We start from the raw sequence: 26,255 nt of genomic DNA on the forward strand, positions 1-26,255 counted from the left end.
TATTTCTTGCCATCCAATGAACAGCTTAAAGCAATGGGATAGAAAAGTGACCATAATCAAACACAAGGTGATTTTCTGAATTTATAAACTAACTCTCTAAGAATAATCTATTCATTAATTCAACAGTTCATAATGTAGAAATATAAAAAAAATGTTCTAAGCTAAGCAACAGAAAAAAAAGAAAGCAGCCATTTCCATTTACTTAGTCCTTTTAAACTTCATAACAATAGACAAAAAAAAAAAAAAAGCTTTTTGAACTCAAGGCTTTAGATCTCAGTTTGATCTAATAGCATTTTTTTTTTTTTGCAATGGCTGAATTTAGACCAAAGCTTTTATAACCTGTTTATAAATCACTGTCCACTATCTATTTCCACATACCTTGAACAACTCCACCAATTTTTCTTTCTACATACATTATTCCAGAAGTATAATTTGTATCAATATTGTTACAATAATAATCTCTGATGCATATACTCCGATGTGTAGGTTGTGATTGGTTGGGTGGGTCACAATTTGCAGTGATAATCAGAAAAATGATTATCAGGTGTATAAAAAAAAAAACACACAGGAACACTTTAGAAGTAGGGTGTATCTTTCTTACATGAATTAATTTACATGTCCGTTGTCTTTACTTCTAGGAAATTCCTTTAACTCAAGTTCCCGTATCAGTTATAATCTATCTTGCCTAAGAAACCAAAAAAAAAAGTGTGATAGTTTGTACTTAAGAAATATGTCTCTACATAATCTAGAAACGCAGCTGCAACTTGAATTAACAGGGCTCAAAACACTGTGATCGCTAAATTGTGAATACAATGAATCATTATTGCTAAACAAAGAGGGTACATTCATTATCAAACAGTGCCAGTGCTGCACCAAGCGCAAAGCAGCTAAATGAACTGCGCTTTCTAACAGGCTGTGATTGCTGGCATGGCACAGATGGTGCTTCTACATTGAAACACTGCTAATTGTTATTTAATTTACCTTCCTACGCTTGAGTTGTTGGAGTGTCTGATAAATTTAAGCTGACAAAAGATCTCAATAACAATAATTTACATTAATGCATGGCTCCTCACCCTTACCACCCAGCTACTATAGTGATTGTTACACTTTAGTTTGGATGTATTGCCTTATACAGAACTGAGAAGACAAAAGAATTTGTATAGAAACAAACTTGTTCACAATTTTTGTTACGTGAACCTACTGGACATTTCTGTCTGTTCTGCCATATCTATGATTTTCATTAAAATAATTTAAACTGTTTTTTATAGCTATCTGTCCTCTAGCCAAAAACATGATTTCCAACACAGAAAACCACTATCACATTTCATCAGTCTGTTAAGATAGCAACCTAGTCTACCATATTTTTAGGTATTTCATCTATTTTCAATCACAAGATGGCTTAATTTTTAAGTGGGGTGTGCATCCTGCTGAGAGAGTATGATATTATAGACAAAATAGAAATAGAACTTCATAGAAATGTTTATTTTTTTTTCTAAATTATTCAACATTGTATATAAAGGGAACTAACCAAAAAAGTTTCTAGTTCTCAAATTTTAGAAGTTGGTTATGGTACAGTATTGACATCTGTTATTTTATTGAAAGCAGGCAGTATACACTCCACATTAGAATAACAATGTATCTAAGACTTGCAATTCTTTAAATTCTAACTTTTTAGAGTAATACATGAACCTTAGGTGTATGTGATCTAGACATATAATTGAGTCTAATAAAATGGCCAAGCAGCAAAGTACACAGCTGAAGGGCCTAGCACACCAAAAGGCTCAGAGAAACGTAAGCAAGGCCTACCTGTGTTGACTTTTATCGACTGGGTATGTTATTTGTTGTAAGAATGGATAAGAAAATGAATATTGTTTTATGGTGCCTTTTCCTCATGCTGTTTTTGTCATTTGTCAGATAGAAATCAAAGCATTCAAACTATGCTACCCATACTATGTTACCCAGTACTCTACAGCAAAACAAACTAAGTGCAAAGAGTAGGTGCAAAGAATTAAGTTGCAGAAAAAAAATAACAGCATCATGTTAACTGTAGAGTGATTTAGGTTTTGTGTCTACGTTTCTAGACAAGCAGACATTGGATCAGAAAATATTGACCTACTGAAGCCTTTTCAGATGTTCCACTTTTCAGAGATCACAATTCACTTATCTCCCACATTGGAAGCAGAAACTGGAAAACGTTCTACCTCTTCAGAAATGCAGTCTTCATACATTGTGCTGTTGGCCAATGCTGGTGCTGTTATCAGCAACAAGAATACTCTACAGCAGAGAAATCTTACTGCAATTTGTGAATTCCTTGGCTGTCTCAGATTGCTCCAGGAACGCAGTTAACTTTAATGCAATTTTTTGTCTTCGGAGCACTTAACAACACTTTCAGAATCACCCCATCCTTCTATGGGGCAAGTTTCAGTCTTCTCTTTTGGCAGACAGAGAAATTCAGACAGCAATATTACAAACGTTTAACACACATCATGGGAAAAGGGTTAGAAAAGGGGTTCCTAGTCCCAAAGCTGTACTAGACTACTTGTCTGTTCAGCTTGGAAGGTAATATGCATACATGCAAACGCCTCAGGTTTTCTAGAGAATCTAGGCTGACTTCCATCAGTGGAGAACTTAAGAGATTCGATGGTGTGTCTGACTTCAATAATAATTATGGCATGCTTTTACTTCAACACTACTTTCATTCACATTCTGCAATCAGTATTCCAGTAGCTATTTCTAACTAAGAAAGAGCAGTAAATGTTTCTGAGTACATTCCTTTTATTTTAGGACTATATCCTTCTTTGAGGCTATCAAATATAAGACAACATTTTTAAACCAAAGGAAATACATTTTCTCAAAATACTTCCAACATTTACTCCTGAACTTTCATTGTTAGAACTATCTCTTCTTAGAAGTTATAAACAAAGATAGAACTTATATAGAATAAAACCTCTCTTGACTATCCAGCTAAAGCAAGGTGTGTATCTATGTAAGTATATATTTTTCTTGTGTATTCAAAATATTGAGTAAAGCCTTTTATTTCATTGACAAGATGCTCCTTAAAATAATTTCTATTTTTGAATTCTACTATCATTACAGTTAATGGGAGTATTATCACTGAAGTCAAAAACAGAGTTTAGTCAATACTAAAGTAGTTCCTGAAAGTCTGATCAAATTAAAATGTATTTTAAAATCTGTCACTATTTTGCTGCATTGATCCTCTCTTCTGTTGAACTGGAGAATATGGCCTTTTGTTTGTTAACGATAAAATCAATTTGGCTGAATGTTTCCCTTGATAGATTTATGCTCTAATTTTCTAAACAGTATGTGCACAAATCCACGGTAGATTTGCATGCACAATTACTATGGTTACTTGCACCATAACTAGTTAGATGTATAAAGCCTTCTGAACATGTATTTATCTGATTTGGTACATGCACTGATCATTTCAGAAGTCATAAACTGTAAAATTATGATTTTAATTATAATCATTTATGATTTTGTTAAAATTTAAAATAAAATTCAGTAATATGTGTAATTGCTGACAGACTATCAGTAACTCTCATGGGGTTTGCCCTTCCTAGGTTGTTTTTGGCATATAAGTATATACATATTTAAACTAGTCATTCATCTGAATATGTTCTGTATACTATATGTAGAACATATATGTTCTATATTCATATATATTATGTATATACTTTGTTTTGAAGATACACTGATTTTTTCCTTATAGAACTGAAAGCATTTATGGTAGTAGAACTTTCTGAAAGACAGTGGTGGAAATATATTTTTGGAACACTATTGCTAGGTCTAAAAAGTAATGTATTAATTAAAGTACACATTTGTGTGTGCTCTAATGATCCATTTTTGTCCCAGCCACAGACTTTAACCTTTTCTTTTGATTTAGACTTGAGCTAAGTGGTTATTAGCATGCTAGTGAATTCTGTGTCTTCAGAGCAGAAACCTGGAAGATCCTTTCTGACATGTAGTTCCTAACTGGTATTTCTTAAAAGAATTCACCATACTGCTTGTTCATAAAACCCTTGCTCAGTCTCACAGCAAAGCTCCTGTAGTTACGTTAAAGCCTTCAGAGCACCATAGTAAAACAGTTCTGGTATTTGCTTATCTCACCAAGGAACAGTAATCCTATTACTGTTACCATCAATAACTAGAAAAAATAGTTTCTACTTGGCCTTCACTTGATAGCTGAATGTCACTGTAACTATCTGTAGCTGAAAGTCTGTTAGACACAAGGGGAAAACTGTATTTATGTCTATGTCTTTTGCTAGAAGTTGCTTCCCAGAGAAAGCTGGGTGAACCTCTTTGGAACCAGCAATATTAGATGCAGATTGCTCATAACTCTGAAACCTGGTAATAAACATAATTTTATAAGACTGGACAGTGAAACTGACTTCAGGTCAGCTCGAAAATACATGGGAGGAGGGGAATGAAAATGAATGACAGAATAAATAAGGAGACCATATAACTGAGTAGTTCAAGAAGCTAGACTCAAAAGTTTGAATCCTGAGCTCTCCCACCTTGTTGTTTCAGAGACAAAAACAAACCAAAAAAAAAAAAGGGGTGGAATGCTGCATTCTAGTAGTATTGCCAGAACCGCACCTTCATAGACATCAGTACTACTCCTGAAATGGTGTGTCCTTCAAATCTGGATGAAAGGACACTTCCTGAGGTTTTTTGTTGAAACTGTTTCTACCATGCTACCAATGAAAACTAACGAAGAACATTTTTTGTGTTCATTCTGCCAGCAAAGTATGAAGCCTTCAGTTATTCACTGTTTTCTCTAATATGACATCAATACAATACAGACTCTCTACAAGCTTGAAACATTCAGGTACTCAAGTAATGTAGAATCTGATTCTACAAACTTCAGAATTTTCTTCAGAATACAGGAATGAGATTACTTGGCAATATTTAGACGGAATCATAGAACAGTTTGGGTTGGAAGAAACAGCAAAGATCATCTAATTCCAACCCCCCTGCCATGGGCAGGTACACCTACCACCTGACCAGGTACCTTACCGTACCTTTTTGCTTTTTTTCTTCACAGTATTCATAAATTGGAATTGTGTCAAAGCCCAGATGACAGATGGCATTTGCATTTCTAAAGTGTTTTTTATGTAGCTAGAAATAGCAATATATCCTATCTACTAGGAATGAACTACTGCCTTCCATATAATAAAGTAGGAAGTTCTAATCCGATGTAGAACAAACATACTAATTGAATTATGGCTCAACTGAATATTAGCAGTTCTAGTGATAAGGTTGTTAATGCTACCAAAATCATTTATAGTATTATAAATGTTTTGCAAGCTTGTAGAGCAAATAGATTATTGTGTAAAATAGATAAAACTAATTAGGCATGTCAGTTCACTCAAGCCCATTAAATAGAGCAATTTAACACATTTTGTTAAATAGCTCTCAGCTTACATTTAATGATGCTCCCCCCATCTTTTTTTAAAGTGTAAAAGCTGCATCTAATTGCTCTCTGAAAGAGACCTAAAGGTTGATACATTTACTACAGTTCTGTAAGTATAACATTATTTACTGTTTTTGATTAGCTGCATTTGTAAAGCCTGTGAAGCTTCAAAGATTTTAGAAATAATGAAATGGCTTCATAAGCTATAGAAATGTCTGCTTGTTAATTTTGTATGTGGAGGGGATGACATAGATTTGCACAGAAGTTGTGTTCAAATTATTTTATTTCATAAGCGAAAGACACCAAAGCAGGCACTTTCTTTCTGTTCTCTGCCAGCAGTCATATGCCTAAAGATGATGTCTAATATTACTCTCATTGTCACTCACTCCTATTAGCAAACCAGCAAAAATGCTAGTTTCTTAACCTCGCAGACACTGAATTCACTTGGGTGAGAAGAAAAAACCTGTTATTATAGACAAGTATAGACACTTCCCCATGTGTTTTTGTTCTGCTTGATGTTGGCAAATAAGGGCATTTGTGATGATGGATATATACCTCTCGTGATTCGTCATGATCTAAATGCAGCTCCAAATTTAACAAAATTTACTTCTGACAATGCATCTTGACCACCTTAAATTTACTTAATATTACAAGTAAACAAGTAGCTGAAGTACTCTAGAACATGTCTCAGAAAGGGAAACGTACAAGAGACAATGAGAAATGACTTACCCTCTTTCCTGGTGGACCAGGTGGGCCGGCTTCACCTGAAGGACCTGGTGGACCCTGCAGTGGAAAGTGGTAGGCTCAGTGGTTACAAAAGATGAAGTTATAGTCCTTCATAAATTCAACAAATGTCTGCAATATGTTGACCCCCTTCAATAGACAGAGAGTAATTATAAATGCACACACAGAAATGATGCTTGCTTAATCAGCAAATACTTTCTTAAGGGAGTCTTTTGCAGTTTTTAACAGGTTTTGTTAGTGTACAAAATGCAACCACTCTTTTTTCTTTTCCTGCTTAAAACAAAACATTTCAGCCCAGAAAGTGGCTGCACAGAAGTAATATATGGTCTTAGACTACTGCCTACCTCTATTAAGAAGCGTTTCCTGTATTTTCAGGTGCTTAGGTTGCTACTTTTACTATCTTTTTCACTAACATCTGTAAAGTAAATGCCTCTAAGTGGTCTCCTGTTGAAAATCTTTTGTGCACTGATAAGCCATTTGCCTACTTCATTTAGGTTAACCTGTAATAATCTTTTAAATATTTCAGGGTTGCTGAACAGTTTTTTTCTTCATGAACACAACACTCTAAAAGTACTTATTCTTGAGTAAGACATACAGATGCTCGTCCTGACGTTTGAGGTTAAACCCCAGTTTATAACTTAGTTGCAACCATATGTCCAATGTACTATCATTTTTCTTTCAAGTTGTACTGTATTGTACTGTATTTCCCTGATAATTAGAAATTCCAGAGCTGTAAAGAGACTTTCCAAAATGGAAGCCCTAGCTTTTTGCAATAGAAAATGAAATTCATAATGTTTTAATATAGGAATCTCCAGAAAGGTAAAAGCTTTGATGATTAATATGGGTATTGCTCAGATAGTTCTTAGATTTCACATGAAATACAGCAGAAATTCCTAGATTTTGCTTCATTTCAACAAGTAAGCTAATGAAGACTATTTGGCTGCAACATTACTTTCTTATGCTCAGAGTTGCTCTATTTTTAGTGCTTCTCAGCAGCTCCAGCACAAATTCTTAACACACTGTTTGTTTCTACTTCTAAAAGAAATTGACCTCTTGCTTTTGATTGTGTTTATTATATAGGTACTTCTATCTCTACAAGGAAATAAAGAGATATTTTTTAGTACAATACAAAAAAAGAATCCATTCAGAAAATATTTTTAAGAGCATGAATTTACAGAAACCACTGATTCAGCAAAAAGTACTTTCTTAGCATAGGAGAGAACATGCAGCCAAAACAAAATGAACGAAACAACTCACAGGTTGACCAGGATCACCATCTTCACCCTTCTCTCCACCAACACCATCTTGACCCTACAGAAATCATGTGAAAATAAATAAAAGACAAAATTCAGATAAATTAAGTAATTAAGTTTCATATATGAAGATAAGAATACTGTTTTTCTACAAGGAATTTTTTTAAGGACACTCATTTTCAAAACTTTTTAAAGATTTCCAAACCTTTTGTTAGATTTAAGAAATATATGAACAGCCAGAACAACAGCTCTGACAAGAAAGACCTCATTCCCAAACAGAGAAGAGGTGAGAGTAACTAGAATTCAGTGCAAACCAAGACCAGGACCTAAATCTGTTCTTAAAATATACTTACAGCTGGACCAGGTTCCCCAGGGGGACCAGGATCTCCAGGAAAACCAACCGGACCCTAAATAAGTCAGGAAAAAAAACAACACAGGAAGATGTCATCCATTGAGAAGCAGATAGCAATCAACAGAAATGTTTTGTGAAGAATATAATGAATTTAATTCAAACGTAGAATTTAATTTGTAGTTCTATATTTAGCACAACTTCAGCAGTGCTTCACAGGTGTTAAAATTATTAAGCTTACTTACTGGGTTACCCTTAGGGCCATCATCACCTGGAGGTCCTTTAGCACCTGGTGGTCCGGCTGCTCCGGGTGGACCAGCCTCACCTTTTTCTCCCCTTTCACCTTTTGGACCCTGTAGAAATCATATGAACACAAAAAATATTGTCTAGGAATTGAATGCCTAAAAACAGATTAGTGGCAAAACTGTTTTTCAGATCTGGGCAATGTTACTCAATAAATGGTTTGCATGTGAATGGGAAATTAGGCCCTCAGCTTCAGATTGGAAAACCTGTGCATCTCAGGTCTGAGTGCCAACATCTGCACCCAGATGTGAGTCTGAACCTATTCTGCATCAGTGAAATGCTTCCAGAGAGATAAATATGCATATAAAAGTTAATACTTTGGGAAGAAAAAATAGGTACACTTTTATGAAATCTTCACAGCTTTATTGTCTAATCATTAGTACAAGATGTGGCTATAATTATAAGGATAGAAATTGCATTTCAAGTTCTTCACTGAAAATTTAAAGACAACATACACAATTAATCTGATTAAATGCTTTATAAAGCAAGCACTACCAGGCCAGATACCTTTGTTAACCACGATACAGGTTAGTAAGACAAAAGCAAAATACTCACGGATGTTCCAGATTCTCCAGGAGGTCCAGGGTTACCAGCTTCTCCAGGTTCACCCTGTACATGTGTAAGGATAAATTAATGAGTCATCAGGTAGAATATTTCTATGAATTTATTCTGTTACTACATACTGTTGCATGCTTATTCATGTTAACAGCTTATAGGAACTGTCTTTTATTGAGACTACCTAAAGGCAGTTGTTACACGTGTTTTTGCAGAACTGGAATCTGAAATTTTAGAAAGAATCTGTCAAACTAAGCTTTTAGTGAGACAGGAAGACTAACTTTCCCTTTGGGCTTTGGAAGATCTTCCCTTTTATTATCCCATACACTGCAAATTTCCTGTTTGTCGTCTCCTTTTCTAGTCACAGAAAAGCCAAAGAAGTATATTGACTGTGTATATACGTGTATTTTCTCTTTAAGATATATTTTTGCCTGGAAGCAAGCCCCTACAAATAAGAAAATACTATTTGGAGATTAATTTTAATGGAGTAGAGACATTATTGCTAAAGCTACTGTTAAAATAATTACATAAAGAAAATCTATTAGGATAAAATAATAGCGTAATCGTTAGTAAAACTTTTACCAAAGGCCATAAAAGCATATGCTATGTAATTGCTAGTGATGGAAATTGTTTAGTAAACCAGATGGCTTTGAGAACACCATATGAGAACACCAATCTATACAAGTCAAAGATTATACACTATTAATTGAACATTAAAGTTAATTCCATCTCTTTTTTTTTTGAGGCAATACATAGTATTATACATTTAAAGACTCTTTGCTATTGTTCATTTTCAAGTTTAGTTATAACTGATTATTTTCTAGCTCAGTGGATTGATAAATAAACCTTTATATAAAACTACTCTGTTAGTAGAATGTTTAGCTAGTAGTGTCACGGATACACAAATCTGTGAAAGGATAACAGAATTTGCTTTCTGATTGTCATGGAGTGCTGAGGTAACAATATATTTTTATTCCAGAGGATTGTTTCTATTTGTAATTGTTAATAGGGGATTTTTTTTCCCCATTTTCCCATTAAACTTATGTATCCTTCATATCCTGTATGACCTGCATGCCCCTCATTCTGTGACAGTTCAATTAATGCACTGTGCATCTTTCTCATTTCCATGCAATGGAGAAGTATAAATCATAAAAGATGAAATTTAAACAAACCTCATACTGTAGATACCGAATTTTTTCTCATAGAAGCTAACGTCAGCATGATGACCTCACTAGGACCAAAACTTGGCCAAATGTAAATATTAAGTTAGATAAATGGAAGAAGATATGACTACCCAGATGAATTCCAGAATCAGATGATTAACAGATTATCAGAATTTTAGGGGCAATATTAACATACCCTTTAGAAAGGACACTTCAAAAGGTGAAGTTGCCTTTAGAAACTGTGGTATGTTTAATTAGACACACTTAATTTTGCAGTGATCTTAATGAACGATCCCTCTTAGTACTTAAAATTAATTTACTTCTGTGATAAAACATATTTTTAAATATGTCTGGTGGATGGATACTTCAGGTCAATAAGCATTGAGTATGCTTTGTAAGAAAATTCATAATCTTCATTTCCTTATTATTTTCTGAACAGTAGTTTTACTTTCAACTGATGTAAACATCCAAGGCCCAGTTTTGCAAAGTTTTGAGCAATTTACTGCATATTTAGAACATCTGTATGTTAGGCCTTTGATATCAAATTAGAGATCAGCATGTGCTGGTACATTCTGTTTTTCCTCTTTTCTTAATAATAAGCAGAACAAAGAGAATAATTGCTGGGTGGAAGCTGGTTTTAAGTGGTTCTGGTTGAGTGTAAATCTCAAAACTTCTAGACCGCTCCATGGAGGATACAGGCATTAATAATGCAAGGCTACATGCACGTTTGTACTGCAGATTTCTTCGAACATTTAGGCCTTCATGTGTACAGCAGAGGAACAAACAAGCTAGCTAAAAATACATGGCACTAAATGTGACAAAAATTGTTTATAATTTCACAGAAGGGGGCTTTGTATTAATGATAAAATATCTCCTTCTACTCCTCAACAATGACAGGAAGGATGCCAAAATATTTTTCCAATCAGCACTGCATTATATTATCTACAGTATGATATATCTTCTGGGGGTGGGGGGGGCACAGGCCAAAGCATGCTGACATAATAATAATATTAGAAAAAAAAAAAGATTGGGGAAAAAAAAGTATGTGGGAAGAGGAGGAAAAGGGAAAAGGCTTTGGTTTTGTTTAAAAGCGTGAACAGTCCTCCCATTGCAGTTACACCATGTGATGTGAATGACTCAAAACCAAACTCCTCCTGACAAAAACAACTCTCCATTATTGCTCAGCTTGCAGAACTCATTAAATGGAACTGAAATTAAGAGGAAAGGAGTCCTAAGTAGGAAAACAAACAGTCATATGCTACAACTTGAGAAGGAGGAAGAAAGTAATTAGAAGAAATAAAACCTCCAAAATAATATACGTGGAAGCTTCTCTGTATGAATGCAGACAACACAGGAAATAAGCAAGTGGAAATAAAAATGACAACCAGGGATACACAAATCTGAATGTCATGTTGAATTAAATTTAGTGGGATGATTGTTGTGATTCTAAATCTGTTTGCCAGATTTTCAACTAGCATAAATCATTTTCAAACCTTTAACTTTATTGGAACTATATCTATTTCTATGAAGATCGAACACATATTGATGCTTCAGTTCTGCTTCACCTCACAGATATGTTTACCACAGATCCATTATATAATATCTTATATTCTTAACCTTCCAGGAAGAAGGCTGCATGATATTCTAAGCCACAGCAGTATAAAATAAAAATAATACTGTTGAAGCTAATTATGTTACTTTAAACTATGTAACCAAGGAAATCACCATAGCCTTACTTACTAATCCTTCCAAAAACTACATCTTCTCCCCCAAAGCTCTTGCCTAATACTTAAATAATTTTGTGATGTAAAATGTGAAAGAAAAAAAAACCACAACAATGGTAAATCAGCCATTAGAAGTACAGCTTGATCACTATTAATAATTATTAACGAAAGATGTTTGGGAACTGTAACATATCTGTATAGCACCAAAGAAGAATCGAAATATGTATTCCTATTCCAACGTTTTCTCCTTCTAGGTATGACATAATCAACATTCTCACCTTTTCACCAACACCTCCAACAGAGCCAATTGAGCCTGGTGGGCCTTGGGGACCCTGCAATGATACAAGATGTTATTCCAAATACAGTTAGCCCAAAAATATTGCTTATTACTGAATTTCAAAAGCAATGTTAAGAGAAAAATAGATTAATTCTTACATCAGCTCCATTAGGACCTTGGGGACCTCTTGGACCTGGAGGACCAGGTGGACCCTGTATCAAAGAGACAATTTGGTATATTTAAAATCATAAAATAAAAGTCCAGTGGGGCTTCTTTGGCCAACTATAAATAATATCCTCAATCTGTAAGAGACTTTTAATCTTCAGAGTGCTACAACAACAGCAGGGCTAGATTGCAGCCCACTGCATGAGTTCACAAAAATATCCAAGATACATAGTACATGAGCTGAAAATGATCTAATGATTAGGAATCATGAGGACTGTTTTCCCTGTGCATTACCTACATACCCCTTCCACTGCACAAAGACCTCAGAGTAGCTTATCTGTCTGGTAGCACCCATATGAACATACTGTACCATGGTGACTACAGATGGGCAGTAAAAAAGCAGGCAGCCTTGGCATAAGGTGTTGGAGGCACACACAAAATGTAGATAGCTTGCAATTCTGTCAAGACCAGCACAGAAGGCATTGTGACAACAGCATAAACAGTTGAAGAATGTAGTCTCAAGATGACCCAGAGAAACAGAGTAAACATAACCAAATAATGTTTACCATCTTTTGGCATACAATTACAGCCCAATGGAAAAAGTGCCATTGATCTCTGATGCTATGGTGCAATGCCCTGAAGCTCCTATTTCAGAAAAGCAGTTCCAAATTCTCCAGTGCAGCGGTGTCTTTTCTCTTTCTTTCCTGACCCTGCTTGCCACTATCCTGTCAGGCAAACATGGCATTTGCTTGCTACCTACTTTTCAGAGTATTTTCTTAAGTTATATAAATCTTCATCTTAGAGTTCAGATGGATGCAGGAAAGCAAATAAATCCCAGAGACAGTTCAAAATGCACAAATGTTTCATGCTCAGGCAATGAATTCAGGAGTAGATTATCAAATTGTGAGCTACAAAGAAAAGACAATAATATAGGGATGACACTCATCGCCCCCAGAGTGACCAATGGGGACAAAGTCTTACCATTGGCCCACATCACCATTTTCACCTTTTTCACCTGGTGGGCCAGGCAGACCCTAAAACACAGGGAAGAAATATGAAAACTATTAGCAGGGTATCTGGAATGATGAGATATAAATCAATATAAAACAATATATATACATGTGAAACTTGGGCGGGGAAGGGGGGAACAAAAAAAAACCACTATTTGTAATAAATAAACCTATAAATAAAATGAATTTTTAATATTACAGCAAATGTATATGTAGTCCTGGGCTGTTTAAACAAGGTGAATCAGAAAATTAAAAAAAAAAAATTGGACACACATAAAAGCTAGGGTGGCTGACTTGAAAAACAGTGTCATCATTATCCAAAACCCAAGTGAGTGTTTGGATAATTTGATTATGCTATGATACATATATATGTCAACAAAACATGATCAATGCAGCACAGTGAAGTGGCATGCAGAGATGTCTAAGCTACCTCAGTATTGGAAGCCGTAAAACTGCTTTAGCAAGGTGTCCAGTGGAGGTAATGAATCCTGCTGAGAGGCATTGCATTGCGTTATGCAAACATTCTTACAAGCAAAGTGTCCAAGTTTGTCTAGTAACAAACATCAAGAGAAGGAAACTGTAGATGATGCTAATACTGATACCTAGCATAATGTTCCCCCAGCTAGAAACAGTATCACCACTAAGCTGGACAATCCTAAATGTAGGGTACTTGGCTTCTGTATCAAGCCAAGGAGTCCAGTAGCATTATAGTGATTTACATTATATTAAGGTCTGGTTTTAAGTTTCATCTCCAGGGTTCTGCTACTTTCAAAGTATGTATCAAAATATAACCAACCAGATTGGAAAGGGCAACTTGTCATCTTTGCTGCAAAGCTGTATAAAAATTAGGAAGTACGAACATAGCCAACACTATATCTATTTCTCAGCTGCCCTCCTACTTTGACACAATCTGAACTACAGAAAGACTTGTTAAAATTCAGAGGTATACCTTTTCTAAAAATGATGTATGTCTCTGTTGTCTACTACAGTGGAAACTTGGCTGACCTGTCAGTGCCTTGTGGTTGTTGTGAAAGCTTATTTACTACTAAACAATCAACATGAAAAAGCCAACATTAACTCATCAGATAATGCTGTTTTTTTTTTTTTGGTTTGTTTTGTTTTGTGTGTTTGTTTATCTATCTATCTATATGTATGTATGTATGTCCATTGCTTGTTTTAAAAGTTGCAGTCTCAGGTCCTGATTCCGCTAATTGTTAATGTAAATATTAAATTTAAAGCACATTTTATACTGTTTGCAGAGGCCATATTTACGAAACCTCAAAGGCAATTAAACATTTAATTGATATTTCTGTCTTTGAAAATATTCTCAAAAGCCATTCAGTGAACACCTAATTCTAACATTGAAAATCTCCAACTGATTTCAATGAATTGCTATTTCATTCATTATTGGACATGGTATTTTGGGAGTCTTTCCAGTTCCTTTTGGCAAGGTGTTGTTGAGATGCTTGTCATTTTTATATTTCAATATTTAAGTAAAATCTCCATAAACTGTGAGATAACTTGGATATGTCAGTAGAGTTTTTCAGATTTTCTTGATTTTCTGCTCCTTTTGTTAGAAATACCCTTCTTTAAAAATACTATAAAATATATTTTGAACAGTAAAGAAATTCATAGTTAAGGTAATAAATATTCAAAATAACACATTTTCACTTTTATGAACAAAAATACTTTTCCTTAATGCCCAATTTAAGTACTATCACTAGAATTTAATTGAAATAAGTGTAATAGAATTACCATGGAATATTATATATAAGAAAGAGAAAATTACTCCTCAATAGTTCATTATTACCATGAGAACTGTATTACTTGATAAAAGAAACTCCTAATTTCTCAATGGTACTTCATTACAATTAGCATTTTGGTCCATGGATCAACATACATAAAAGACAATCAGAATCAGAAAAATAATTCCTTGCTTTAAGTCTCAAGGTAATTGATTTTTATATTTATGTAGCTTTGTGCTGATTAAACATAAAATGGGAAGGTAGAGTATACTAGTCTTTCCAAAAACATCACCTGAAACAGTATCCTAAATCTGAGAAAAATAAAAAAGGACAATTTCACTCTATAAAATGGTAAAAACCAACAATTCATAAGAAAATTTAGGAATCTTTTTTTTTTCTTTTCCTGATTGATTATTTCTGAAAATAAAGAAGTTTTCACTTTCAATGGCAACATGAATCTATACAAGACATACACGTCAGTGCAGTAATAAACCATTTACCTTCCATGGAGGTTTGCAATATTTTATAAACTTCACTAAGTTTTGTGAACCACATTGTGTAATACAGTTTAAAGTAATAATAGGTACAGATTAAGGTTTGGCTTACTGAGTCAGTTCACACATGGTAGATTGAGAGGAGACATATTCTTTAATATATTAATCACTATTGCTATCATTTTGCAATTTTCAAAGGAGAGTCCTGTATTATTTGTACTACAACTTAAAGCATGAATTAGAGATAGTTTCAAAGTGCTCTCTTCTCCAATGTTTTTGAGAGAAAGAAATGTGAAACTATAGGTATACTGCTAATGATGGCAGCAGTGTATAAACTTCATTGAGTTCTGCTAATCTTTCAGAACACAAATGATGGCTGTAATGGTATATCATTGAGAAATGCATTACATTGCCAAAACCTATTTTGAAAATGCGGCAAATGATTAGGACACATTAAATACTCCCCCAGGTTGAATTTTTTCTTTAAAATGTGTATCTCCAGTAAAAAAAGTGCTCTTGATAAAACAGAAATTGTTTGACTCAATAAACAAATGAATTACTGAATGACATTCTAAAGCCTACAGTTGCCGGGAATTCAGTTTCAGAGCATCCTACCAATCTTCTTCAGCATTAAATCTGTTATTTGTGCATGAACGGTACGAATATGGGTTCTTTCAGTTCTTACTAACTGATACTACCATGTATTTAATAAAGACAATACTCATTCAGTTTCTAGCACAGAAATAAGGCTTCTTACAGGTGGAGGGTAAAACATTAAATAAATTTACCTGCAATCCAATGGGGCCTGGGGGGCCAGGGAAGCCTCGAGGTCCTTCGTCACCTTTTTGCCCAAACATCCCTTGCTGACCTCTTGGGCCTGGCTCCCCATCACCTCCCTATTTGGAAAGAGCAAAAAGCAAAAATATCACAGGTCTGATAACAGAAGAAGCTCTTGTGATACCACTGGCAAAACAATTAAGAGAGGGTTCAGAATCAGCCCTAATATCTTTACAAATGCATGTACACCAACTTGATTGAATAAAATCTGTTATATAAACAGAATACCAGCATATGTCTTGGCAGGTCAAACAATACTACAAGTCTCACAAGATTTTTTTCCCTGAATACCTCTTCACTTTCACATCTGCATAAACTTTCTAGGTATTGAACACCTACATATTAGTAAAATATGAATAGCACGTAGCTCTACCAACATTTATGGCAGAAGAATTCAAAACTTAAAAAAAAAAAAAAACTCATTTTGGTACTAGGTGTATTTTAAAAAGAGATGCTCTCTTTTAAATGCATTTAGTATCAAACTGATTTACCATGGACTGTTATAAAAACATCAAACAAATTGGCTGAAAGGATGAGCCCTATTCATTACTTACACTATTTCATTTTTAATAATTCCTTCAAATTATGTCCTGCTGCAAATCAAGTAATAGATGTGCAAGCTTGTTTATAATAAACAACTGAATGTAAGGACACAGCAGTTAACAGTGATTTGAAGTCACTTCCTGAGCAAGGAGCACAAATTACCATGCGCTTCTCAGAACTTCTAAGTATCAGATGAGTTATAGGAATATTGTGGTTTGCTCTGAACAAGCTACTTACAGCTATACCAGGAGCACCAACAGGACCCTGAAGTCCTGGTGGACCTGGAGGACCCTGCAACAACAAAAGGAAAAGTTAGCAATTATGGCATCTGGAATGAGATTAATAGCAAATCTATTTGCATGATCAAACACTATTAAATGTTTCTACATTTCTCCATAGAGAATGTAGTATTATTCACAAGTTTTTTCCATTCTGTACAAACAAGCATTGTTTATTTAGCTCTCAAAGGCTCAGATTTTCGTGTCTATAATAAACTTTAAACTGACATTTATTGTAAGCACTTACAATGTTTCAGAATATTTAAAATAGACTCTATGCAAAATTGAATGAAGATGAAAACTATTTTTTCAAAATTAGAAATATCAGACCTTTCCATGAGATTTGTGCAGAAAATGCCAACCTTTAAAGTATTACCTAACAATTCTCCTTTAAATAAAATACTTATTGTCTGGATTAGATTTATGAAATCGTAAATGTTTTTTTTGTGACAGCACAAAGTTTATTTTGACACCTATGAGGCATGAGAAAAAATCTAACGTGAATGCTAAGTTCTTGTTGAGCACTGGGATCCACATTCCCTTTGATATTAAATCTTTTTTTCATGAGAAGAAAAAAATATCTCTGAGAAGAACTTAATCTTTTTCAGTCAGGGAGATTAGGAAAAGGGACTTCAGAGCCCGTTTCTTTTTTGGGGTTCTATGCATATTTTAGAACATCTTATTTTCTAGGGAGTTGGAAATTTCAAGCTATGTATTCCTTTCTCTTTTATTCTGAGCTCCTTTTTTTCCTTTCATTTCATTTTTCCTTAACATATATATTACATATATCATGGCAAAAGGAGAAGCAAAGCTTTTTAGCCTGTATTGTGACATATCTGAATTAAAGGACTCCTAGGAATGCTCCTATAGACTGGGAGCGTTACCATGAGGAAGGGAATTAGCATGCACAACTTTTAAAATATTGGAATGCCCTTATTCTACACACTGTAGGATGCTTCTACCTCTTCCTTCATTTTATAGGGCCCAGAACAAGACATACATATTTTTAACCTCATTTGATACTCATTTTGATGCAAAATATTGTTTGAAGCTACTTTAATACTGACTAATGAGAAGTTATTTGGACACATGCTCAGACTCTCTTTTGCACTGCTCTGGAGGGCAAAAGGAGAGAGACTGATCAAAACTGCAAGAGATTATGCAAGACTATTTTCAGTATGAAGCAGGATTTGTTCAACAATCTGGTTACATGTATGTTTCTTGGAGAAATGTGTTTTATAATAGAACTGCTCTCTCATCCATATGTATGTTACAGGGCCTTGCAAACAGTTTATTATTAACACTTGTGATTTATCTAATACAATAGGATTGTGAATAGTATGTATTTTCAGCCCTGAAAACTGCAGAAGCAAGTCTTTCTCACATAAATTGTTGAAAAAGACAAGCCTATCTTTAAAAACAAAAAAAAAAAACCTTGCAATTTTTCTGCACATTTTGTCTCAATATTTTTTTCTACAAAATTATCATAAAACTGTGAAATGCTTAAATTTGTATGCATAGTCCCACAAAACATCATCTAATTCTATGGAAGCCATAAATTTGCTGCAAATTTTAGAAGCAATCTACTTTTATGATGCTCTATATGTAGTTAGTCACAATAAGCTCAGTGTTTTCAAGACAGTAAATATGCTTAACTATGAATACCCCTGTGTTGACTTCTGAGTTTTGACAACTGTGAATGTTGGTGAAAAATAATATAAAACTGAATTTTGGGGTAAGAAACAAAACAAAATCTAATTTGATTCTTTCTTGCTTCAAATTTTAAAGTAGGAAAAGCTTGGAAAAGGAAGTGCTGTAGAAATAATTTTGAAGTTCAAAAACTGCTCAAATGAACTCAGTAGAAGCCTAATTAGTCCCAGGTTTACTGATGGGCCTAGTGATAGTATTAGAAAACTTGTATAAGGTCTTTGCTGTTCTGAAATGTTGAAACCAGTTAAGTTCACTCTCCAATAATTAGGTATTTTTAAAATAATTTTAAACTGTATTAATAGATTTCTCTGCTAAGTCTTCATATTCATCATTATGGCTAAGAAGCTAAAGTTGGGTGTGTCACATAATCCAGAGAGTCAGCTTAAATGCAGTAAGACAATGTATACTCTTGGTCTTTCCAAGTTCAAATGCAAAATGGATAAATTAAAATAATATAGGAAGGGTGCTTAGGAATGTAGTTTAACCCATTTACTTTTTAATGATTCTGTAGGCTCAAGGAACACGATAAATACTAAACATTTATATTTAGTATTTAGTATATAAATAGTGTATTTAGTATTTCTAATACTTTATTAAAACTCAACCTTATTTTGAAGAAGCATTTTAAAATGTGTCTTTGTTCCTATTTTTGTAGGTAGCAAAACTATATGAATACCTTTTATTTATGAAAAACAAAATGGACAAAGGATTTTGCTACTCACGTTTTCTCCCTTGTCACCTTTACTACCTTTTTGACCCGGTTCACCAATTTCACCCTGTAATTGAAAGTTAAAAGTTAGTTCTTGTTTAGAATGGCCTCCTTCACATTTAGCTGACACCAAAATCACAGTATCTTTAAATGTTCTATTTGATATGATTACTCTGTGTTGTGTGCTTCAGTTTCAAGTGTAAAGGCCTAACGGGTACAATTCTGCATCATTCAACAGTATGTCATATTAATCCAGATATTAACTTTTATACTGCAAAGGCCCAAAAGATGTAGCTTTGAAGTATAGTGATACTAAGTTCTAAATAACAGAAATTGTGTTCCTCACCTTTAATATGAACTTTTAACAACAGTACAATGATTTACAGGCTTATCTATGTGACTGAATAATTGTTTCTTACTGCCATGTACAATATTTCAAAACTTTAATATGATTCATGTTGCTACGAAAACATGTCAGGAAGAAAAGTTTCTTTACACAATTAAAAAAAAAATAAATCTCAGAAAATACTCTCTGTGGGACAAATAACACTATAGCATTATAAAAATAAACCTCAAATTCTTTACCTATGCACTATGTTAACTAACAGAACAGTGCTGAATCAAACAAACATGCAAGATGATCCTGAAAGGTGCTGTGTCCTGAATTCTGCCAGAAGTTAACAGAATATCTCTGCTGCAAGTACATTTTTCTAACAGCCTCAACCTATTACAAATGGTTCTAAATCACCATCCATTATTGAGAACATTTAATCTTACTCATTCCATAGACCAAATTTCTAAAATAGGCAAAAATCAATTTTGACATCATGTGACTTGAGTTATTTTGCCACACTTTAATCCTTGTCCCTTTGCCAGGAAAAATGTTATTTTTCTAGCTCTTGAACACAAATCCCAGTCTGCTGTGGCATCTGTCACTCAGACATCTGATAACAGAAAGTTGTGGTTTGTTTGTTTGTTTTTTAATTTTCAGTTTATTTGGGGAGTCTTAGGGGCAGGAATGAGTTGTTGAGTTGCTATATTTATTGTGAGGAGAGCTGAAACCAGAAAACTGTACTTACAAACCTCACAGGTATATTAATGCCAGTTATAATGATTCACCTTGTCACCATCTTCGCCGGGAGAACCACTTGGACCAGCAGGACCAGGAAGCCCTACAGGACCTTGTACTCCATCACGTCCAGCTGGACCTTGAGGACCTTTTTCACCCTGGTTTTGAAGAAAAGGAACTGATCCACATTATCACAGGAGACGAACAAAGCTTGCACTGCAGTGAGTCACGTTAGCAATACGTAAATACAGTCCAACTCCACCCAAAAGATGTTCCAAGATAACACCATGTCCTCTATTCAAGTAGAAACAGCAGTGAATTCAATGCCTATGTTCTCCTGTCTCTCACACCTTCTAGAAAATGAGTTTACCAATATTCACAGTCATCAGAAAACACAACAAATACAGAGGTCATCTCTGTAATACAAGTCTTTAAAAAGAATATATAAGCTTAGACATGCTGCTGTAACAATGAGATTACTAAATGGGTAAATTAATTCCAAATTAAAAATTAAAGATGTCATAACTGACATATGAGTGAATGCAGGTTCACAGCTGTGATACAGATACGTATTTTCTGAAACCTGACTTCCTCAAACATGTTTTGTGAGGAATTTCAAGTAACAAAAGCCTCTGCTCTCAACAATTGCTGGCATTATTTTTTTTTTTTTGTCGTTGTTCTTTTTTTTTACTACGCATTTGCTGCTGATTGTTTTGCCTTTTCTTTCCTGTGTATAATGCGGAGTCCAAAAACATGATTTCATTTTAGGAAAGCATGTTTTGAGGTTCCACTAACTGAACTTAGAAAAACTAAGGAAAATGATATTACCTAAACATCCATAAAACTGACTTTGTAAATAATTCAAATTATCTGAATATTTCTCTAAGATATATAAAACTCATTTGCATATAAGTATAGAACTGAACGTGTACATCGTAAGGTTATTATCAGTTGTTTCACATTATCTGAAATGCTCTCAATGTATTCAATGAGAGAAAGAAGGAAGTTCAAAATATTTATAGGGATATTACAAAAGAAACAAACTTGAAAATGGCAGGATGAAATGACTGTAGTGTTTCAATAATGAGTACAACAAAACATTTTAAAAATCAACAGGTAGGAAACTGTAAATGGTAGAGAACGTATCAGAAAATTATGCTAAATAATAATGGAAGCTGAGGACAAATATACTTGTGCTCTACTGCAGAGTGGCTGGATACAAAATTTAAATGTAAGACTGATTTGAGAACCTTTCTTATTATAATCACTCACTGCTGTGATAATAACAAGTTTAACCCTTCTTGAGTGTTAGAGGGCATCACAATAAATGTTTTAGTATTTAATTAATTTGATACATTTAATAGGCAAATACCATAGTGTGAAAAAGTAATGTTCTGGAATGAAAAGTCTGTGCTATGCCAGTTTAATATGACTCTGTGGTTACTTACAGGAGCACCCTTCTCTCCTGCAGGGCCTGGAGGACCCTGAGGTCCAGGACGACCTGGTAGACCAATTGGACCAGCAGTGCCTGCTGCTCCACGTTCCCCTGGTGAACCCTGGGAAGAAATAAAAAAAAAAAGTAAGAGAATTCTGATGTAGCTCTGATAGCTGTTGGTGGTATTCATAACTCAGGTCAACAATTCACATCTTTTGCCAACAATGAAGAACACCTGTGCTACTCAGTGAGATTTCACAGTTGGTAGAAGGGTACACATTCAGCATGTGTACAATTAAAGGCAAAAGCTGAAAGAACTAACCTGAAGTTTGCAGTTAATAGTTCTTCTTCAATACTAATTTGATTTTTTTACCTCTTTCTGTATTTGTTCATCATAATAGGAATGTGCTTCAGCCTGTTTTCAAGATCTTTTCTTCCTGTGAGTTTCCAAAATACATTAACATACTATCTTGATGAAAGAATACCCACCATATGAAAACACAGAACTAACTAACCTACACCACAACCCTAAATTTTCATCAGGTATTGTACTGTACACATAGCTACATTGATCAATATGTTTCTGCCTTTCAATTCACTTGTGCAAATCTCAAGTATAATGACTAATTTGATGTGTCATACAAAGGAGGCTTGGATGCACTGGTATTTTCAGATAAGCACATATAAATTTTAAAAAATTATACTGCAAATGAAAGGAGAAAAGAGAAGTGTATGTAGAAAATACACTGGAACTGTGTATTCCAAAATTGTGTATTCCATAAAAAACAGCATGTACAGAGAGGTAGAAACATGATGGTCTCCTGCATACGGACAGAGTATGGAGAACGACAGAGCTTCTTTGTGCTTTTTTAGTACCGTCACTGGGTAAGAACTCTAACAGGAAATCCAGCTTTGCAAGTCTTGATGCTAAGGATGTTGTACATCCTCCTCCTACTGCAATTCCAGTAGCTATGGCAGCAGGAAAAGAAAAACAGCTGAGTATTCTGTTCCATTATATTTGAGATATGGGCTAGTCTTGCGGCTACAAGTCTAAACTGTTTCACTAGCAGCAATACAGTTAACCTCGAAATTTGTGGACCTACTGGAAACTGAGAAACAAAGAGAACTGTCCTATACACTTCTACATTTTCGTATGTGATCTTTTAAATCATTTACAATTTTTGTATCAATAGGGCACCATTTATTTATTTATTTTTCTGTACTAGCATTTCTCCAGCTTTTCAGCTTTACACTTATGGGCTAGTTTGCGACACTTTAAAGTTATTGATAATTTCACTTTCCCAACTGTTAAACTGGTGTGGTACATCATGGAATGGATAAGTAACAGATATTGTAGCCTGAGGCTCTGACTAGCCATTTTTTTCCACGTTTAAGCAAGAATGAATTTGCTGACTCTTGGAACACTGGAATCTTAAGGTGCTTTCATATATGAGGTCCAATTTGTTCTTCTCCATGGCATATTTCTCCTGGACTGACTCCATTATTATAACTTGTACTAGTTACATAGTAAGGTGATTTTCCCTCTAGGTTACTGTGGCAGAATAGAGTGCTGAATGACTGCTCCAAAAACAGAATGCTGAACAGTTATGCTGAATGTGTTTTATTTTTTTCTTCAAATTATCTAATTTATCAAATTAGATCTAATTTTGCATTAGTGTTCAAGCAGTATTTATACAGGACTTGGATGACTTTATCCTTCCATGTGCTTTTTTGAAAGTCTGGGTGGATGCCTAAGTTTGAATCCTATTTCTGTTATTTCACTTCGTACAACTTCAGTGAATTCAACAAGAACAGTTCACAACCCTGCAGCCATACTGCCATGGTCTCTGATCCTGTCAGATCTCATAAGATAAACAATTCTAAGTCAGCTCATCAGTAGAACGCAAGAATAGAGAGGAAAAAATAGAAGGGAAAGTAAGTCATGGATCTTTCTTACATTAGACAGCAGACACTACCAGTGGCCACAGTTTCTAGTAGTTCTTTTTACTAGGCCAACTTTTCACTTGCATTTTTGCATCACTTTTATTTGCCGTACTTAAATTCCACATGAGGCATGAACAGAAAGTTCGCATTCTGTTTTCAAGGATCCTCTTATTTCTGTGTGAGAATGGCTGTGTAGCCTCTGATCAAAGTAAAACACATTAAATTATAGTCACAACTCAGAAAAGTATTTTATGTTTAGGTCACTTCTACTATGAAATAATCATCTTATATTACCAAACACCCTGTTAACCTCTGATCTTTCAGTGCTACTCACATCTTTTGCATCTTCTTTTCTCATCTTTTTATCAATTTGTGGCTTTTTTTTTTTTAATAAAAACCTCTGAAGAATGGAAGTGAATGAAATGCTTTGTCATATATTTCTCTTATACAGACCATAAGCTCATTAGTGACTGTTTTTATCTCACCTTCTGTGGAGAGATATGTAATTATAGATTTGTATACATTATGTGGACATAACAGTACTATTTACTGATTGTTAACAAAATGCTCAACAAGTGAACATTCCCATGACTGAAAAATTTCATCAGATAGAGGAAGATAGCTCTATACAGTTCAATGCTGATAACTGGGTAGCCTTTAGGTGGCAAATTCCGAGTCCAATTTGGGTATCCTATCCCTAAATTGGCTAATGAAAAATGACTGCTTGACATTCCAAGGAGCTTTCTCTCATCAGAATTCATCATTCCATACAGTAGTGTGAGAAGGGAATAAAACAAACGGAGGACAAAGATAGCAGATAAGAGAGAAATGTTAAAAAAGAAACCAACAACAACAACAAAACAAAAAAAAAAAAGGAAAAAAAATGCTCTGAAGTGCATTCATGCATCTCTCTTTTGTCCAAATCCCTCTAAGCACGGTAATTGGCATGCACAGTATTTGGAGCAGTCATTTGTTTGGTATGCTCGCAGATGTATGTGCTAGCCAAATAAATCGTATAATTGACCATATATGCTAGTTAGAAGCAATTGGTATTGGCAGGGAATTGGAGAAAATCACTCAGTGGCATGAACTCTCTTCCTCTTATAAATGGCAAATGAAGACTCCATTATAATTACACTTCTGCGTGTACCCTCTATTGGCTAAAAATAGATGGGAAAATATTTTAGGACTACTTAATGTTCACAGTCTGCTATGAAATGTTCGGGAAAAAAAACAAGCTTTTGCGGTTTAATTATGGTGCTTGCAGACGTACAGAAAACTGGTATTAAGGGCATCTATGATCTTATTCACTGAAAAACAATTTCAAAACAAGAAGTTAGTAATTAAAGATGAAACAGGAGAAAAAAACACCACTGGATTTCTGGAGTACTTTCAGGTCAGCTTGGTGCTGTTTCTGCCTCAAGAGGCCTGTTTTGCACAACAGTAAACTCAAAGTAAATTTGTCAGAAAAAGTATTTTTCCTTCAAGCTCTTTCCACTTTGCCCATTATTTCTGCTACAACTATACATATTTCTAAAAAAAAAAAAAAAAAAAGAAAAAAAAAACCTTGCAAATAATTCTGAGCTTCCTACATGATTCTTTTATGACTTAGCAGGAAGTGTGGCCCCAAAGGCACGAATTTGTAAAATGAGTCAGTTGGTACTGTGCTCCTGATACCCATGCTCTGTGTATTTCTGGAGTAAACTTCACACTGACTCTACTCTGACTGTGAACTCCTATTAGCTGGTGTGTATTGCAAGGGCTCCTGGAATTTATTAGAAAGGCTCCTGGAATTTCTCTTCCAAATTAGTTTCACATGAAAGGAATACAGTTCATGAGCTCCAAGAGAGCTCCATGATATGAACCAAAACATGGTAAGGAGGAATGATAAAGATGTTCACCTCAAAAAGACACTGATGTTCTAAACTAAAACACTAACAGACATACTCTATAAGAAGTAGAAAAACAGGGAACATTTGAATTTATATTCAAACACAGGTATATCAGAATATGGAACGACCATCATGAAACAGGGTATATGTTTTTTCCTCACTGCCTTTCATGACGCATATATATGAGAAACTATGATAGTTCTGACACAGTTAATGTGTGGACATCCTGTCTAGGAAAGTGAAGTGTGCTGAATTTCAGGTATGCTTGAGCCCTCTGGTTACTGCATGCTCTTAAGAGTTCTAGTTCATTGCACCTGAGCTAACCATCCGCTTGAGAGGTTAGTCCAGCCTTAGGGCATCCCTTAACAAAAAATGATAACACAACCTTTAGTTTGAAGACACTATTTTGGTCTATGCTTTCTTGATTTTGTTTCATCTTTTCTTCTAACAGTTCAGGTTCTTCAGATATAGTGGAGCAGTTATCCCTTTCGACTCTCCCTTTTAGCTCCCATTGCATTCCTAGTTATCTTCTTTTGATGCCTTTTGAGAATGTACATTTACTGCATTGTGTTAAGAACATCACAAACATATATTGATTTAAAGAATAGAAGCTTAAAGGCAT

The 26,255-nt window shown here is 34.6% G+C and overlaps 1 protein-coding gene across 1 annotated transcript in view; it reads right to left on the minus strand.

Moving 5' to 3' along the window:
* COL11A1 (collagen type XI alpha 1 chain) overlaps window positions 1–26,255 on the minus strand; it is a 140,724-nt gene that overhangs the window by 14,387 nt on the left and 100,082 nt on the right. Inside the window, 13 exon segments of the mRNA XM_050712384.1 lie at window positions 6,164–6,217; window positions 7,436–7,489; window positions 7,785–7,838; window positions 8,026–8,133; window positions 8,639–8,692; window positions 11,804–11,857; window positions 11,961–12,014; window positions 12,939–13,001; window positions 16,005–16,112; window positions 16,834–16,887; window positions 19,307–19,360; window positions 20,413–20,520; window positions 21,811–21,918. Of these exon segments, the coding sequence (XP_050568341.1) occupies window positions 6,164–6,217; window positions 7,436–7,489; window positions 7,785–7,838; window positions 8,026–8,133; window positions 8,639–8,692; window positions 11,804–11,857; window positions 11,961–12,014; window positions 12,939–13,001; window positions 16,005–16,112; window positions 16,834–16,887; window positions 19,307–19,360; window positions 20,413–20,520; window positions 21,811–21,918 (927 nt within the window).

Source organism: Cygnus atratus, chromosome 8 (assembly GCF_013377495.2).
Source record: "Cygnus atratus isolate AKBS03 ecotype Queensland, Australia chromosome 8, CAtr_DNAZoo_HiC_assembly, whole genome shotgun sequence".
Taxonomy (NCBI): domain Eukaryota; kingdom Metazoa; phylum Chordata; class Aves; order Anseriformes; family Anatidae; genus Cygnus; species Cygnus atratus.